General features: G+C 35.0%; 1 protein-coding gene across 1 annotated transcript; it reads left to right on the forward strand.

The window, feature by feature from the left end:
• The first annotated feature begins 246 nt into the window (after positions 1 to 246).
• Positions 247 to 18,527, forward strand: LOC139695015 (centrosomal protein of 120 kDa-like). Its single transcript, XM_071593601.1, has 12 exons — positions 247 to 493; positions 584 to 737; positions 817 to 943; positions 5,162 to 5,275; positions 6,223 to 6,381; positions 8,221 to 8,767; positions 9,287 to 9,393; positions 13,522 to 13,704; positions 13,791 to 13,889; positions 15,111 to 15,278; positions 15,365 to 15,525; positions 17,879 to 18,527. The coding sequence occupies exons 1-12, from the start codon at positions 454 to 456 to the stop codon at positions 18,210 to 18,212; spliced, it is 2,193 nt and encodes a 730-aa protein (XP_071449702.1). The 5' UTR covers positions 247 to 453; the 3' UTR covers positions 18,213 to 18,527.
• The last annotated feature ends 342 nt before the right edge of the window (positions 18,528 to 18,869 follow it).

Below are 18,869 nucleotides of genomic sequence, written 5' to 3' on the forward strand. Positions count from 1 at the left end.
ATAAGCGAAAGCCAATTATTTCTTAGCGAAAGTATACTAATAGAAAAAATTAAATGCTAAGCATCATTGAGAAGATACAGAAAGACACGAACATATAAACAGAAAGATATATTCATACTCAAGGATATGATTTAAATTTACAAAATAAAAATGAGTAACACAATAGAAAATGCGCATTACATCACGCAGCTGTTGTGTAAAGCGAGTATCTGAAAAACGAATTGTTTAGTTTGAAAAATGGGGAGAAACTCACTAAATTATTTCTATCAGGGTTATCGGTAATAATAGAACATAAATGCCTAACACGGGCAGGAAATAATTCACCCTGACCGGGTGCAGTTTACACAGCCCTTTTATCTTGTTGTCATGGAAAAATTTACATTTATACAGCTAATGTACCACATAAACAGCGAATTAATATTATTCGAAAGTTAAGACAAATAAATTTTAGCAATGGAAGACATAAAGGCAGTAGTTCTTGAAATAAAAGAAGGTATTTTTGAATTTCTGTTTTTAAAACTTTTGTGGGGTAAAAACTTCAATTAATTGAATGTTCATTTTAAATGTACACACTCATACTCAGGTAAAGGATTTGAAGCTTTTCGACAAGACATCATCATTCAAGCCGAACTAGATGGGGTGACAACTAAAACCTTACCTTGCCGAGCTTCTCGGGAAGGTATAGTATGTTTTAATAACGATCTCATATGGGAATTGCAAAGAAAAACCCTGAGAAGGTAAAAATGATATATTTTAATTTTATTATCCTGACATTTAACGCATTTATTAAATACCATACTCTGGCAAATACTTAAGAATGAAGATAAGTAGCACTCCGTTGAAGATTGAATGTTTTTCCGTAACAAACGAAAAAAAGAAGACTAAAGTGGGATACCTATTGCTGAAACTTAAATCGTTCAAGGAAGCTAGGCAGTGTGTAGATGTAAGTAGATACTTAAATGTTTTCTTACTGTAAGACGTACCTCCCTTGTCACCCAATTATTACTATTCTCGCGGCCGATATTATTGCTTGAAGACTGAGGTCATCAAGAAATAAAATTGACCTTTCTAATGGTGAAAATGTTGAACCGAAATGTAATTTATCTTTACTAATTAGAGTATTAGCTTATAAAATAATAAATCGTTAATTTAGCATTCAATTTAACAGTTCCTCCATTGATTGAAAAGATCAATGTACCAAGAACATTCAGGTTCTCTATTGATCATATAAAGTATTTGGAAAGTAAGGATAATGCAAAATACACTCTTTCCAGATTCATCATTGACAACGCACCCAGATATTGTATGGTGAATTATGTTTTGTCCAGATATAGTACATTACCTTAAACTCTCATAGAAAGTAATCAATTTTGCTTATTGGTTTTATCAGTACTTTTTAACAGTCGTTACTATCTATTTGGAGAGATGAATGGGAGCTAAGAGCACTTCATTGAGGAAAGGCGAGTGGTTTGATAGAAGTAGAATGTTCAGGGAATGAGGAAAGTTGGAAAGAAACCCAACATTAACCTACTCTTAAAGATAGGTGCAAGAGGTCCACAAATTAACCTCCCATCCAACTCATGGTTTATTCACTTCAAATGCTCTCGGCAAAACACTCCAAGGAGGGATCTGGATAAGTGAAAAACTCCTGACAGCCGCAAGGATTTAAAAAAAGTATATTAACCACCACACCATCTCAATGCTCCTGTCATGTATTTTTTGTTATTTTTCTGTCAAGTAATCACAAACCTTATTGTTTTTGCCTTTCGTTAATGTCAGTAATTCATGCTATGAGCACATGAATATCATTCCATTGAAAATCTAGCCATTAAAATGTAATATAATTTCATCAAGACTAATTTACGAGGGTTTCGTATTCCCTTTTCTTGAAGCTTTATCACCGAGGGCCATGCTCATCCCACAACCAAATTTCTGTCTACTAGCCCATCCAATTGTTAGAAGCAAACCTCATAAAATGTTGGTCTTTGTGATGCATGTGCCTTGGAAAAATATTTTGGCTAAACACCTCTAAATAAAACAGTTTCTGGTGTCACTTGGTGGAAATTCTTCATATTGACCTTAAAATTAAACCACTTGGATTTTCCGCATAAAAGTGTGTTTTATGTGGAAAAGCCAAGTGGTTTAATTTTAAGGTCAAAATACCTCTAAAGAAAACACTTTTCACATCACCTCATTGTACAAGACAACAGTTGTTCCCTCCCCATAGACAACAACCTTGAAGGGTTTGTGCATTCTGATGACCCCTTGCAAGATGATTGCTCCTGGCTGGCCCATAATCAGATTGTTCAAAGGATAAGAGACAGGCAAAAGGTTATGTGCATAACATCTGTTCCTTAAAAAGGTGGCTGCAATGCTAGGATGAAGTTGAGGACAGGGAATGAAACAGGAGAATGAAACAGGAGATGGAAAGAGGGAATATGTTAGTATATATCTTTGGACCTGTATGAGGTGAGATAGAAGGACAGTAGGGATTACTGGAACAATAGTTATTGAATATGAATCTGCGGAGGGTATGAGAGCCAATAGAGGGTGGCAAAAGATATGAAGAAGCATCATAAATTTCGAGCAAATGAATGATAGAATATTATTAGTAGAAGTAAAAGCTGAACCAATGAATTTGGTTCTAATTAATAAATGTCCGACAAGCCAAAAAGTAATCATAGGCAGGAAGAAGTAGAGTAGACGTGTAATCAGTTAGAGGAAATAAATGCGGTAATGATTCGAATATCATTCATAGAAAGGAACATACATTACAAACAGGATGTATATTTGCAGTAGATTTCAGGAAGTCATTCAATAAAGTTAATTGGGTAAAATTGATAGAATGTTTTAGAGAACATAAGGTTACCTTGGAAGGATAGACAACTTATAGGATGGGCTGTGTTAGAAAGAGGAGTAACACATAGGTGTCCGTTATAGTCTGTGCTTTTCTATGTATGCTTTGGGAAAATGCTGAAAGAGGCATGGAAAGAGCTGGAAATAGGATCTGGTTGCAATCATTGCTGAATGCATTTCAAAATCAGTTAAAACAGAACTAAGTTTGAGGTTTTCAAGGAAGAGGAAGGTTATATTAAATGTTAAAATTGGAGGAAATAAGCCTAACAAGTGTTATCTTTTTCAAACTCGTGTTGGACCCAGATGGTCATAGTACTGAGGACTTTAGAAGAAGAATTATGTTGAATAAGAAAGATTTCCCAAGGAGGAAGGAATTGTGGATCATTGATTAAGGGTTTTAACAAAAGTTTAGTGAAAACTCAGATGTGGAGTGTGATTATGCATGGTGCAGGTCATTGAGGCAAGTGATAGGTGTAGATTGTAGGTTTTTGAGATATGGCTGTGGAGTTGGACAGAAAGAAGGAATAAAATGGGGATAAAGGAAAACAAATGAAGAAATGTTTGGCACAGAGTGTTGTAGGTAGAAATCAAAAGGAGGCAATAGAGATGGATACAGAGCATTTTGATTGGGCATGGAATGTTTAGACTTATAACTGCCTCATTAATGTTGAAGACTGTGGTTGAGGGTAGAATGTTAGGCAAACAAGGTGGAGATAATAATTTAAAAATTGCTTTTTTTGAGTTCTAAAAGAACAATGTCAAAGTCAGATGAGAAGAAAGGATGTATCACAAACTGGTGTTCATATGATCTGATACTTTCTCTGGATATTTTTCCCAGATTCATGTGGGAAATTGATGGTCAATCAACAGTAATAAAATTATAAAAAAGTAACAATTTTTGTATATTTATTCATCCTATTAGGGAACTTGTGCCTACCATTTTGGATGTAAGAGTTCTATTTAAAATCACCATTGGATGCTTGACCAGTATGCCATACTTTTCACTAATAGACTCTGGAAATAGGAAAATGGCTAATACATATAGAGCAATTATTGATTAAAAAATATTGCCATGTTTCTCTCTTGCACTTGCATGACATAAGGTAGATATTTTTCCTTTACAGTTAGTCATACTTAGCTTAACAACCAAACTCCCCTTTATGCATTGCTAAAATATTCATCTTACCTTAAGGCACTAGTATAGTGGTGCTCCTAATTTTGCTATCAAATAATCGAAACTAATAGCATTTTAAGTCTAATCTTTCCCTTTCAGCCAGCATTATATTCCAGTCAGCATTCACTGTTAATCCATATGCCCTAGAAGCCTCTTTCCTTTACGTACTCTAATGTAAAGACTTACCAATAGAATTTAAATATCTTAAAATAAGCTTTATGTAAGAAACATTTCCCTCTAGGGCCCCTGGTCTATGCAATCATTTATCTTCATTGGTGAACGTTAACAGAAGTGGACATAATTAAGGGAAGTCAATGACAGCCCAATGGAATTGTCTATGTAACGTGTTACAACCTATTAGTTATCTTCTCCAAAGAAGCCTGCGTAGCAGGCAAAAAATCTGGTGTCTGGTTTACTCAGAGCACTTACCTTACTAAGGTCATCTACCACCTTCCTTAGTATGATTGACAGGTCCCTGGCATAGGAGAAATCCTTGCAAACCTTGAGTGTGCGAGTAAGTGTGATTCACCAAGGCGACTGTCTCCTAACACACCCGAGTGATTGTGTGACTGTGAGCATTAATGTGTGTCCTTCCTTTTTTATTTTATCATACCTGTGTGTGATAGATTGCTCCCTGGCATAAGATAAATCCTTGCAAACCCTTGGCGTGTGAGTGAGTGTGATTCACAAAGATCACCATTTATGAACACACCCAAGCGATTGAGTGACTATGTGCTTGTTTCCTTTTATTTGTTTTTGCCTTGCTTGTGTGTGTTTGCACTTCGCAAGGGTCACTGTTTCCCAAACTTAACTGAGTGATTGAGTGTGTGAATTTCAATTTTCCCTAAGTTGTCACCTTATTTTTACTTACCATCAAAACAAATCCAGTGTTTATGAAGTTTACGACCTTGGTTATTTTGTTTTTCCACCATAAGTTAGCTCTGGCATTTTTAAAAGTGATTTTCATCTTTCAATTTACTGCCAATTGCATCTCCTTGCCATTATTGGAGGTTATTGTCACTGAAAATCACCTATTATTTTTTATTTATTCACATACTAGCTAATATTTATATAAATTTTATATTGCTTTAATATTATTTCTGTCATTTTAAAACTATGCTTGTCAAACAGGTGAAAGGTGAATGGCTGAAATTGCTGGGGATATCATCACAGGCAAAGCAAAGCACACCAAGTATTTTTTTGAAATACTATATTCAAGATAGTGATAATGTCATAGAAAAAATTGTAAGTATTCAGAAGCTTTACTGGGGAATAGTAAAAATGACCCATGACTGTCATGTCAGTTTGCATAGTACAAGAATAGTGGAGTTCAGATTGAAACTGCAGAGTATGAATTGAGTTTCCCTCAAAAACAATTCTTAATATCAATAATGTGTACCTTATCTTATATCAAAAGAGGATGATGAGATTTTTGCTTTTTATTTTAGACAGTCAACCTTATATAGGTTGGTTAAGGGCAGTCATTCAAAGGTGTTAGCATTTGTAATCGAGAATTCACATGTTGATATTGATACTGAATGTGTCAAATAGTATTATGGGTGTTATGCTTTTTCATGCACGACTACTTTTCATTATGTTTTCTACAGTGTAAATTATTTATCTCATTACTCAATGCCAATCATGAATGTTTCATTGTTTGCCTAAAATATGTCGTATTTAGTTCAATTATATAGGATGATGAAGTTGTTTAAGCTTGAAAATAATTTTGAACTTTATTTAGCTGCTTTGATATGCATAGCCATTCCTAAGATTGCAATGTGAAATGTCTGCTTGGCAGGATAGAGGCCTCAATAGATGTAATTTAGTGAATTTGAGGACCTGAAATTTATGATTGTAGAATTTTCTAGTCACACATTGTAAATTTGTAGGCATGTTATTAACAATGTGACATCAATTTGTCATTTACAGTAATGCATAGTCCTGCAAATCTCCTATTTATTTTTTTCGATAATGCTAATTTGTATCCGTGATCCTTACATCTTGTGAAAACATGTGCCTAAGGATAATATAGTTCATCATAAGGCAAAATAGTATTTTTTATATGAGCTGAAGAACACATGAAAATTCATTAATTCCCAATGATTTTTATCAGTTAATTTCATAAAGGTTTGTGCTATGAATTCTGGATAAAACTTTGACTGTGGTGAATAATACTTCTAAGTTGATTTCAGGCAAAGAAAGGCAATGAAATTTTATCTGCTGAGGAACTGTCAGAAATTAAGGCGGTTTTGACATCTAAGAAAGGTGTTATCGAAATTGGTCCAGTTGATGATAGTACAGATTGCTTTATCCTTTGTATAAAACTAGCTGACGTGAAGAATCTTCCTGTGGTAAGTGTGCCCTTCTAATAATAATAATTTGTATTGGTTCCTATGAGACATGTTTGTAACAAGTTAGAACACGTCACATTGTCTGCTCATATTCTTTGCAGACATCACAGAGTGGATATTACAGAGTCAGCATGTATCTCAAAATATAAGTAAGTGTACAGAGTAAAAACCAAAAATAGGAGTAGGGAGTAACATGAGTATTTTCTTAGTTGTTTTTCAAGAAAATTATTTCCCTAGTGAAAGGGACATTAATTCATCAGCTGTATAGCATTGATGATCACAAAGGAATTGATATAGTTCAGACTTAATAACAAAAAAATTCCCTTAATTTTCTCAGTAGTGCTTTCAAGAAATTAACCCCAGCGTATCCAGGGTTTTTAGGAAAAATGGGTGAGTTATGGGCAATTATTGGAAAGTTGTTACAACCTCTTATTCTATGCCTATGAACATCAGCATTTGTTTTCAGAGTGGACAGGGCTTTGTTTATCGCACAAAGATTATAGTATGGAATATATACAAACAGGGAAGAGTTAGAAGGTTGAATCTTTTAAAGAAAGGTCTACAATTGCTTGCTATTGGAACTTTTCCTAGGATTCTTACTGCCCATTTTTGTAGTCTAAAGAGGCGCCTGAAAAGATGTGAGTGCCCCCATATGGCAATGCCGTATTTCAGTCTGCTGTGAATAAATGCATAATAGACTGAGAGAGATAGATAGAGGTCTTTATTAGGGCGGAATTGAGACCAAATGGTCTTTTCTTCCACATAACCCATCATCATCACCTTCGTGCAATCCCGCTCTCTTCCACCTTACATAACATTCTCTCTTCTATTGCAGCACTATCTCTTTATTTCCTCTTCCTCTTTACACTTTTTCTGCCTGCTTTGGATTTCACCTAGCAACTTTCTCTCTTTTCCCGCCACATTTAAAACTTCTTAATTAGTCTACATTGTAGACATGAGTCTTCCTCTCCTTCAAAATTGTTTTCTCTATTATTCCCCATACCCACATCTCAGAATCCTCCATTCTGTGCTCATCCTATTTCCTCAAAGGTTCTATTCTGCACATTGTAGTCATTCATGTTTTGCTAATGCAATCCTCCTCCTGATTTATCATTGCTGCATCCATTTTCCTCCTGAACACTGCCCAAATATGCCAACTAATCAACCTGCTCTAGTTCATGCCCACCTCCTGTAATTTAGGGCCTTATCGTTAGCCTTCACTTAAATGCGAGTCCTTGTAGGAGATCAGAACAGTGAAATCATGACATAGTTACTCAATTTTAGGCAATAATAAGTTCTGTATTTGTATTTAAGTGTTCAAGAACCATTCATTGGTGATGTATACCTTAAGTTAAAAGACTGATGAAGGCATCTTAGTAGCTTTCATCCTAAACTGTGACATATGTATTTAATATTAGTTCAAACATGTCATATCTGATGGTACAGTTTGTAGCCTTCCTAATGCTCAAGTCTTAATACTTTTTCAACCTTTAAATATATATGAATATCTTATTCTGTGAAGCTGCTTCTTGTATTAATTGATATTTATTTAATTGCAAGTCTTGATGTATGTGTTTAGGAATAATATTGCACTTAAGGAAATTTTTATTTCCTAGGTACCAAAGTGACTGTTGGTATTGCTACTCAATGAAACAATTTGTTCAAAGTCCATCCGTCCTTTGGTTCCAAAAAGAAAAGTTTGAGCATTACCAGTAGTTACATAAAAGTTTGAATAAAGTCTGAAATAATTTTTGAGCTCAGATCGTGTGATTTTTTTGGGGTTGGGCCCTTGTCATAAAATCTCACTACCTATTAAATTTTCTTTTCAATTTTTATCAGCTCATCCCAAGTGAGCAGGGGAACAGTGGTGAATATGTGTTTCTGTACACACTTCTTGGCTATGACGTACAAAGAGAACCTTTCAAGGATTTAGCAAAGCCAACACCTCAAGAGAAAATGTTCATAAAAATCAAAAGTGAGATGTCTATTCTAAAACTCTACCTTGAAACTAACCCATTCATCATGGTGAGACTGATGGATAAGGACATGGTGCTGGGCTGTGCTCACATAGATTTAAGATTGCTCTTGCCTGAGAATGGTATGGAATCTCTTCCAACCTCCATTGAGCTTCACCTTGACTTAAAATCACCCCTGAGTGCTGGTGCTCAAGAGAAAGGAAATGAGGCTTCTGTTTTAATATCACTGGGTTTTGATATTGCGAGGAAAGTCCTAAATAGCCCATCAAGTGTGTCCCATTCATCCTGGTCGAAATTGGAAAAAAATGCAGACCCTTTTCCTGCTGAAGAGTCAGACAGATTGAGTGAAAAAAATGACAGAGATGGTGAAAATAAAGTAATGAAGGACCAAGGAACGTCTATCACCCAAGGTGAGTTACAAGGTTTCATCATTTGTCTGTCATTGTCATGCAGTGATTGTCCATCTGTCTAGCTGAAGTTTCTGCAAGCCTTGAAATCCTGGAAAAGTTAGAGACATTGTATGCTTGTTGTGGAAAACTTTTGAATTCAGGGAGGTTCATTGAAATACCTGATAATCCTGAGTTTTTAACAAATAAGGATGTACACAAAAACTTACTAGTATGATGAAATGCTAGCGGGTATAAAAATTGTATTCTGAATTTAGTATCGGTCCCCTGAAAATTAGATTTAGAGAAAAATTTCATCTATCTCTCTGAGCCTCAAAAATAATTTAATGAAATACATAATTATTAGAGCACTGGAATGCTAAATTTGTATGGCAATAATCAACTCTTACTGAAATTTCCCTTTGAAAAAAATTTAAGTTTGACCTGGGTAAACCAAAAAATTCATAAATCCGGAATTGTAGCAACTTAACAACTGTCTTAAGTTCTATTAACAATATAATGTCTGTTTGTTCCCGTTTTAAGGTGAAGAATCCAACTTCCAGCCAGTTCTGAATGAATCTCTAGCCCAGAAAGTAGTTCAAGAGCTGGAGGACTGGAAGGATGCACAGAAAGAAATATTTATTGAAAAAGTAAGATACTTGTTAAAATGAAAACTTCTGCATTAAATTTAGAAATAATTGCTGTATTCATTATTAGAATATTTTTTTGATATTACCTATGTAAATGCCACTATAAATGCCTACAGTACATTCATTTATACTATTATCGCCAGCAACAGTAGATTGTCAAGAAAATGTATTGCTGATTTGCGTGAACAAATATTATTTAAAGCAAAAGTAGAATACTTAAATGACTATTAAGACCAAATTTTACTTTAAATTAAGCAAGAAATCTTATGCCATGTTTATACACAATGTTTAAATGACTAGTACGTATCTCTTTTAATTAAGTAGTACTATTAATGTATGATAGTAATATAATTGAACTAGTGAAATATTTAAGTAACCAAAGGGAGTGGATTTTGGTCAAGTTTTAATTTACATTGTCAGATCGATGATGACGCCTTGATCATACACTTTAATTTTGCACTTTTTACATTTGAATGCAGATTTACAATCTCAATAGAAACTTAGGTGCTCGATTTACAATGTTGACTTTCATTCCAAAATATTAGAGTCTGTAAAACATCAGGGTTTGTCTGTCTTTTCATTACCCAAAACAGCCATTTGAGGTGCTAACCACTCCACCTAGATCACATGTTGAAACCTTCTGCTTCATTCCTTGTACATAATTACAAGTAAAAACCTATCAGTTAATCTATGATGTTTACTAAATCTCCACAATCCTTTGCAAATATGGAATAACCTTATTTGATAATCTCTACCTGTAACTTCAAGAAAGCCAGCTTTGCCAAATTCAGATCAGTGATGCTCTCATGGCTAGCATCTAAAGCTGTATATTCGATAGATGACCATTTCTCACCCACCTACTGTTTCTGGTCTTGTCTTTTGATGTACCTATTAAATGCTTGTATTGTCTTTTTTGTCTTGAAAAGGTCCATTGTATTTTATACACTTACCAACCAATAAATAACATTATTATTAATCATTCCCTTCGCTTAGGTTAATTAATGATATTAGAACAATTGCTGTGTGACTAAAATTATGTATTTTCTAAAACTCAGAAAAATGGCCAAAAGAAGTGGCTGTCATGAGTAGAACCACACACCGTGGCTCTGAAAGGGATAATATATTCTGTATTTAGTTGAATATCTCAGGCCTCATAATGTTTTTCAAGAATCTTTTTGGGGTGACACAGAGTTTCATTGGAAGAGCAGGATGTTTTGTTAAGTTTCCTCATCCGTACTGGGCTTAGTTATCAATTAAATGACAAATACATGCATCAAATAGTCCAGTAAATAGCAGCCACCTCCAATCCTTACTCGGCACCCTGGCCTCTGAGATATTTCCCCCTTGGGCTATGAGATTGATGCCAGCTGCAGACTCATCTTAGACCTCACAAGAGTTTTGAGCGTGACATTGCAATTTTGCTCCTCGCAGCAGCACTCGTGAGCCAACTAACTTCCGTGAACACCACCATAGTGTGTGAATGGGAACACTCTTTTGCATTCACCCATTGAACACACTGTGGATGTGCGGTAATATATGATGTATCTATTCAGTTCTGAGGTGCATGGCAGTCCAATGGGTATAGTGCTGGGCTGCAGATCAGCAGTATCAATTTCAATTTTAAGTTGCAATTCCTGGCACCCTCAGCTTCAGCCAAGCAATGTAATTTTTCAAGCATCACATCTTACTGGAAAATCACAGGCAGAAGTTGATAAGCTAACAAAAAAATTATTATCAACCATAGACCAAACAGCTTACCTTTTATCAGACCCCTCCCTCCCCCTAACTGCCCTGATGTGCAATTTTCTCATGCAATTTAGGGCTTATAATTTGGCAAAAAAGAAAAGCATGCTCGCCTATTAAACCAACCTTTGGGTTGATTACTGTGGTGACAGATTCAACTGTTGGCTTGGGCTGCTAACCTTAGGGTCACAGATTCAAATCCTATGAGTCCTGACTCTGGACAGCCCCTTCTAAAATCCAAGGGGTGTAATTGCGTGGCACTAGAACGTTGTTAGAAGCTGAATGATGACCTAGGGCAGGAATGGCGAACCTTATGGTAATTGAGTGCTAACGTTTATGTACGTAAGAAGAGTATACTAGTGACTCGCATACTAGCTCATTGAAAGATCACTGTGGAGTTACCCATTGCACCCTCCAAGCTCTGTGTGCCAAAATAATTGCTCTGCATGCTACTTTCGGCATTCGTGCCATAGGTTCGCCACCCCTAACCTAGGGAACCAATAAGTCACCCCTCACTGAAATTGAGAATTTCATAAGCCATAGGGTTTAGTTAACCTTGTTTTACCTTCAACTGTCAACACTATCCATCAAATGTATTCCTAAGGTTTTTATCTATTTAACCATCCAGGTAACAATTAGTATTAACCATGATAGAATAGATAGACTCCATGTAAAGCTAACTTCAGCCAAACTATATGTATTTCCTCCCGACATAGACCTCATCTGCATTAATGACTGTATCTAATTCTTTGGAAGATAAAACAATGCACTACTCTGCCAAATACTACATCTATTTTCAAAAAATTTAGATGATTGCTTTGCCTCCGCGATTATATAAAAATTGTTTTTCAATGTTGAAAGTGCAGGCAGTATCTTATCTTCTCTTGTTTTCTCTGCCTGGGCAACACATTCCTTTGAGAACATGGTAGATTTCATTTTTTAATCTTTGTGGTGGTCATGGTTTTCTGTGATTCACAGCTGAATACTACCTTGATCAAAAATTTCCCGGAATTTATTCAGAAAATTAAAAATACAAGTTTATTCATCTAAATCTATATTGTCCCCTTCAAAGTAATCCCCATCGACTGCAACTCACTTATGCCAGCGCTTGATCCAATCCTCGAAACATTTTTTATATTCGGTTTTCGGTATGTCCATCAGTGCTTCCTGCGATTTTTCCATTACTTCCTCTCGGCTGCTAAAACGCGTTCCCCGTAATGGTTTTTTAACTCGATTGAACAGAAAGAAGTCACAGGGAGCCAAATCAGGTGAATTCGGTGGCTGTTGGATGGTATTTGTTGCATTTTTCGTCAAAAAATTACGAATAATGATAGCACTGTGCGACGGTGCGTTATCATGGTGCAAAATCCACGAGTTTTCTGCCCACATTTCTGGTTTCTTTCGGCGAATTGCTTCACGCAAACGTCTCATAACGCCCAAATAATACTCTTTGTTTACTGTCTGGCCTTCTGGCAAAAATTCATGATGCACTACACCGTTGTAATCCATGAAAACCGTCAGCATTGCCTTCTTTTTTGACTGAAAACGACGTGGTTTTTTTGGTCTCGGCTCATTTGGTGAACGCCATTCACTTGCCTGATGTCTGGATTGCGTGTCGTACTCATAAACCCACGTCTCGTCTCCAGTAATGATCCTTTTGATGAATGTGGAATCGGATTCAGCCTCGCAAATCATGTCTTTTGCGACGTCAACACGGTCTCTTTTTTGCATGAAATTGAGGTCTTTTGGCATGCTACACGACGGAAACCCAAATCATTAACCACAATGTCTTGGGCGGATCCATAGGCAATGTTCAAGTCCTCCGCTATTTCTCTGATGGTTAATTTGCGGTTATTGACCAACATTTCTTTTACTTTATCAATTTTTTCACCGACTTTCGATGTCGATGGTCTGCCACTGCGTTCATCATCTTCGATTGACTCACGACCACTTCTGAACCGCTCGTGCCACTGGTAAACGACCGTTTTTTTTAGAGAATCGTTGCCGAAACACTTTTCCAACATTTCCAACGTCCGTGCGCCACTAAATCCGTTTTTTACGCAAAATTTAATACAAGTTCGTTGTTGCAAATTTAAATCCATTTCTGAAATTGTAAAAAATCGCCAACACACACAGAGATAGATGTACTCTTGGCTACGTAACTTTTGCAAATGTCAAGTTATGACACTAAGATTTAAAGGGAATATCAACAACAGATGTACCAATTTAACAAAAAAAACAGAACTCAAATCGGAACGATGGGAGTGCCACACGGTGGTTATTCCGGGAACTTTTTGATCAAGGTAGTACTAACATGTAGCCCAATCTGTGATAGCCTCTAACTCAAAGGTAAATGCCTTATGATATTTTTTCCTTCTGTGATAGTTGAGGAGTAAAGAAAAGCAACATTTGGACCTCTTGTCAAGTGAGTGGCAGATGAAACGTGATAAGTTGGAGAATAATCTCAGTGCAGTAATTTCACAAAATAATACACTCATGAGTTCTTTGAAAGATGCTATTGCTGATCTTCAAGAAAGGAAAAAAAGGGTGCAGGAGAAGGAGAAAAGGGTGAGTATCCTCTTCATTTGCATTATAAAAATGTTCATGGAATGATTGAGTTTTCCTATAGTAATTTGTGTATTATGTCATTCTAGATAAACTTCATCAAAGAGGATATAGAAAGAAGGTTCAGCATGAAACTGCAAGAGTTACAGGTAGCCTCAAAAAGAATGGAAGATGACTGTAACCACAAGGTGAACATTCGTTATAGTGTTCAATAAATCAGTTCTGCATGCTTAAATTATTTCTGGAAAATGTGACTCAAAATCTCACAAGTTTCCTCCATGAAATGGGGTTCAATTTATCAAAAATTATCTTCAAAAGAATTACCTTTGAGCAAATTACATCTTATGATTCAAGTGACATTCTCAATCGGGGAAAATCTGGTAGTCGAATTGAAGTAAAGGCAAGGGATACAAAATAAAAAGCTAAATGATAGTCCTATATTATGGCTGATTACGGGTCGCAGTAGTCCAGGGGTAGAGCTTTGGACTACTGACCGGAGAGCCCGGGTTCAATTCCCGGGCAAGCCGCTCTGGACACCCTCACTCCACCCAAGCTTTGTGATTTTTCGGGTACCAGGTCTTCCTGGGAAACCATAGTCGGCACAGGGAAAGGAACTGGCCCCCCTACCCTGATGTGTGAATGTCACATGCCCTCGGGCTTAGTACTGGTGAACTCTACCATCACCTACCAAACCAACCTTAAGGTTGATTACCGTGGTTATGGTATTTATGGCTGATTATGATCAACAGAAGCTTGACCATCTGCAAATATAAATGCTATTAATAAGTTCCCCACTTACTTTTATTCATGCAACTCTTACCACTTCCTCTACCTTACTTGTGCAGTCAAATATGAACAAGTTTTGAATAAGTCTCCTATCTTCTGCAATAATTCGATAAATTGTGTCCAATTCACTCCATCGATACCTTCTTGAAACAATACTCATTTATATTCTATATTCCTTTGTATCAGTATTATAAAAAGTAGAAAAAAGTAAAAATCAGAAAGGGAAGGAGTACACCTTGTGCTAAGGCACAAGGTGTACTCCTTCCCTTTCTGATTTTCCTCTGGGTACTCATTTACCATCTTCCCCTCACTTTGTTTATGCTCCCAAATATTAATTTTTTAGGAAGGAAATTAAAGGGATTATCGGTAATTAATACAGTAATAAGGTAAGAGTAGTTCACTTAATGCTGACTTGATGTGGGTAAAAGAAAGTGGCAGAAACAGGGGAATTATGTGCAAATGGATTATATATATATTTGCAGTTAGATGAGGTGGAATAATGTACAAATGGATTTTATGTGGTTGAAAAGATAAGGTGTGTAAGGTTAAAATTTCTTAATTTGTTTCTTGATGCACATTCATTTTTTAAATTAATGTTTCCTATTTTCATTTTGTTTGTCCAGGTTGAAACTTTGGAGACCCACAGGAATGATCAGGAATTGAAGTATCTTGAGCTTCAGGGGGAAAATCTTACTTTAAAGGAGAAAGTTAAAGAGCTGGAGGCAGAAGTTGATAAACTAATGAAAGGGTCACTAACCAAATACCAAACAGCTTCACTTTTATCAGAAGTTGTAAGTGTAATGTGAATGAAAAGTGTGATGCCAATCTACTTCAAATAATATTTATGTTTTAATAAACTTTACTTCTTTCCCTTCAGAAATCTCTCCAAGAAAAACTTGACATATCTGAGAAATCAAAAATGTTTTTCAAGGAGCAATGGGCTAAGGCCGTTAGAGAAAGTCACAGGTTGAAAACTGAGAATCAAGAATCTCTTCAGATTCAAATAAGACATAATAAAGAAGAATTAAAGCAGTTAGGGTAAGCTAATTCAATTTCCACAATCTTAATTTCCTTGGTGATTACAATTATGACTTTATTCTTAGATATTTTTATGTTAGCCTAGTAAGCAGCACATAACTAATTCCATTTTGGATATGAGTTAGATGTAATGGTTTTTTATTTACACGATGAGAGCACCTAACAATTAGATCCAGCTTGTGGCATGACACAGCATAAGCTGCAAGTAGATCATAATATTAATGTTTAAATTTGTAAGCATCAATTAATCAATCCAAAGGCTAATCTGAATGAATCTGTGATTATACAAAACAGAGTTATTGTGACCAAAGCTGCTATTTTCCTATTGTATTTTTGTTTTAATTTGACCAGGATCACAATAATTACATGTCACATTATCATAATTATATGCCGAATAGTAGCCCTAGATAATAAGATTTTAACTTTCATGGTAAACTTGTCTTTTTTTCTGAAATATCCTTGATGACTAGGGAAAATATTGACAGAATAAAACTGAGTGCATTTATCAAATAAATATTGTTTTTAGAATGGTACCAGCAGAAAATATCTTACGATTCCAAATCTTAAACAAATAAATCGAACCATGACACTACCTCACCATGATCCTTTCGAAACTTGGAAGTGTCTGCACTTCTTAATGTTCTACTCGTCATGATTGACCATGTAGATTATCCAACTACATCCTGGAAAACATTTGAGAAAAGTTTTGTGATCTAAATATCAAAAATAAAATTGGATATATATGGTAATGCTACATGTACTGTCATTATTAACATAAAAGATAATGAATTGAAAAAGAGTCAAAGATTTCATTAGAATATCAAACATAGTTTTTAAAGAGATTCACTAAAGTTGTCTTTGTAAATACTGCTCTTTAATTTCCTTTTGTATGTGCAAAAAAGATATTAAAATGATTTTCTTCGAAATATTTTTTCCTTCCACAAAATGTACTTTCAGAGAAAAATACCTAAATACAATGGCATTAAATAGCATGCTATTACTATTGTAGAGGCTGACTGGTCATTCTTAATAAGTTATTTATTGCCTAGTTGTGAAAACATTAGATTCTGTAGTAATTTTTTGGATAGTTCTGCGTTAGTGGCATCAACCATACGAATGGCACAGTAATGTAACTGAAAGCTTCAAAAGAATATTTTACTTCCAAATCAAGATTTACAATTTACATTTATTTATCATTTCATCTCGTTATTTTACAATGGTGAAATATAAGATATGTTGTATGAAAACAAAAAAAATGTATGTATTCATTTTGAGAAATGGTTATGGTAAAATTACTGCTATTATATTTATAAATGGACTGCAACTTGACTAATTTGTACCTGATGATGATGCCTAAGCGTTGAAACTAGTAATACCAAAATAAAGAACAGTGGAAAAAAACATTGTGTTCTTAATTTAATGTAGGCAAATCATCATCAACGAAAACCAGATGACAAACCATGCAGTATGCATGATGCCTGGAGTGGTATAATACAGTAAAATACTGCATAGAGTTTGCTGTGAGTCAAATTATGTCTTATCTATAGATGATTCTATTTGGTCAGTAATGGGAGAATTCTAAACGGTAATAACTGCCTGCATAGCTATTGTCATGAAGATTTATGCCTTGCAGGTTCTCCTTCATATTTCACATGGGGAGATAAATTAAACCATTGTTTAATCTTATTTCAATCTTCAATTCCCAATTTCATTTCTGGAATTTTTTTCTTATCAGTGAGAATAAATTTCTCTCAGTAAATTTAGGGGATCAGGGAGGATGGCCACTTAAGGAAGAGCTGTGAATCTCATAAGATCAGACATTTTCTAGATTTTTAATTATATTTTCTAGTTCTTTAGCTTGCCCAAATATATCATTCTAATCTAATGCCATGAAGTCACCATCAACAGATTCTTTGTGGAAATTTGCATCTATGAGAAGTATCAGATTAGAAAGACAAAAATGATAATGTTATTTTGTAGGTTTTTTCACATTTTAATTAATGTGTAATAAATTTCCATTGATTATGCATATTATTTCACTTATTAGTTTAAATAATATAAATATGTGGAAGCATCCAGCTACTGAACAGGGGTTTCAGGTTCAAACCTGTGCAATACCTCTGCACATGCCCAGTTAAACCAAAACTATGTGTTTTCCTGGGTATCAAATCAAATCAAAGTCCATAGGCAGCACAAGGAAAGCAAATGCACTGAATATGTGAATCTCATGCACTTCAAGGCTTAGTGCTAGGTGAGATCTACCCTCATCTACAAAATCAGCCTTCAGTTAGATTACAGGTTCTTTTTTCACATAAACTGCCAAGTTTCACTAATGCTATTTCTTCTTCAACAGTCTCTGCCCTGAAACCATAAATAATGAAGACAATGGAAATGAGGAGCCTAGATTGCCACCTCATGTTCAGAAGCTTGTCCATAGACGAAATGAGATGAATGAATCTGGTGATACCATCAATGCCTGTAAAAGTAAAATGGGACTATATCATACAGCAAGTGCAATGAATAGTTGTAGCAGTAGGAATGTTGCCCAGGGGAAACTGCAGAGTTTGATTGAGGAAAGAAACAATTTGATCAAGAAGGGTTGGTATTCTCTTGAAGATCAGGCTTTATGTGATTTAAATCAACAAATTAGGACTCTAATGACTACATGTGGCGATACGAGCTTCTGAAATGATGTGTTCTTGTTCTCATGAGTGAGAGTACCAAAATGAAATCTTTATTAGATTGTAAACTTTATCCATGTAAAAATGTGATTTGTTGTTGTCTGCCTTCAATGTAATTTACATGTCAATTATTTATTTATCTCAACTTGCGTATAAATGTTCCCCTTGCCGTGAATACTGTAGAAAGTTTTGCTCTAAAGTAAAAATTGTGACTATGAAATTATATCTGCTTTGTATAAATTTTTATATACAACACTGATATTTTTGTGATAAGCATTTTAAAAATAAATCCAAATGTATACATCTCTATTGTTCTGTGAAATTGATAGATTGATTTATGTCGTACTGATATCCTGTCATCTTTTTAAAATTTTGGAGAGAAAAATTTGCTAAATAACACACTTTGTATGTCCTCAGGGGACATATTTTTTGGACAGTGAAGCAAAATAATTAAAACAAAGTAAGAACACTTGGAGTAAAATTAAAACTTCTCTTTAACTTATATCCAGTGAGTAAGTTATTTACATTACTAGTATTTCATACCTTTTTTTACCTCACTATTGGAAATCAATATATAATATAAAATTACAAAATTTCATTTCCACTTCAAGCATCACATTTTTCAATAGATATTTTAAAAATAAGAATGCAAAGTTCTCTTGA

The sequence above is a fragment of the Hetaerina americana genome, unplaced genomic scaffold (genome assembly GCF_022747635.1).
Source record: "Hetaerina americana unplaced genomic scaffold, ioHetAmer1.1.p SCAF_6, whole genome shotgun sequence".
Taxonomy (NCBI): Eukaryota; Metazoa; Arthropoda; class Insecta; order Odonata; family Calopterygidae; genus Hetaerina; species Hetaerina americana.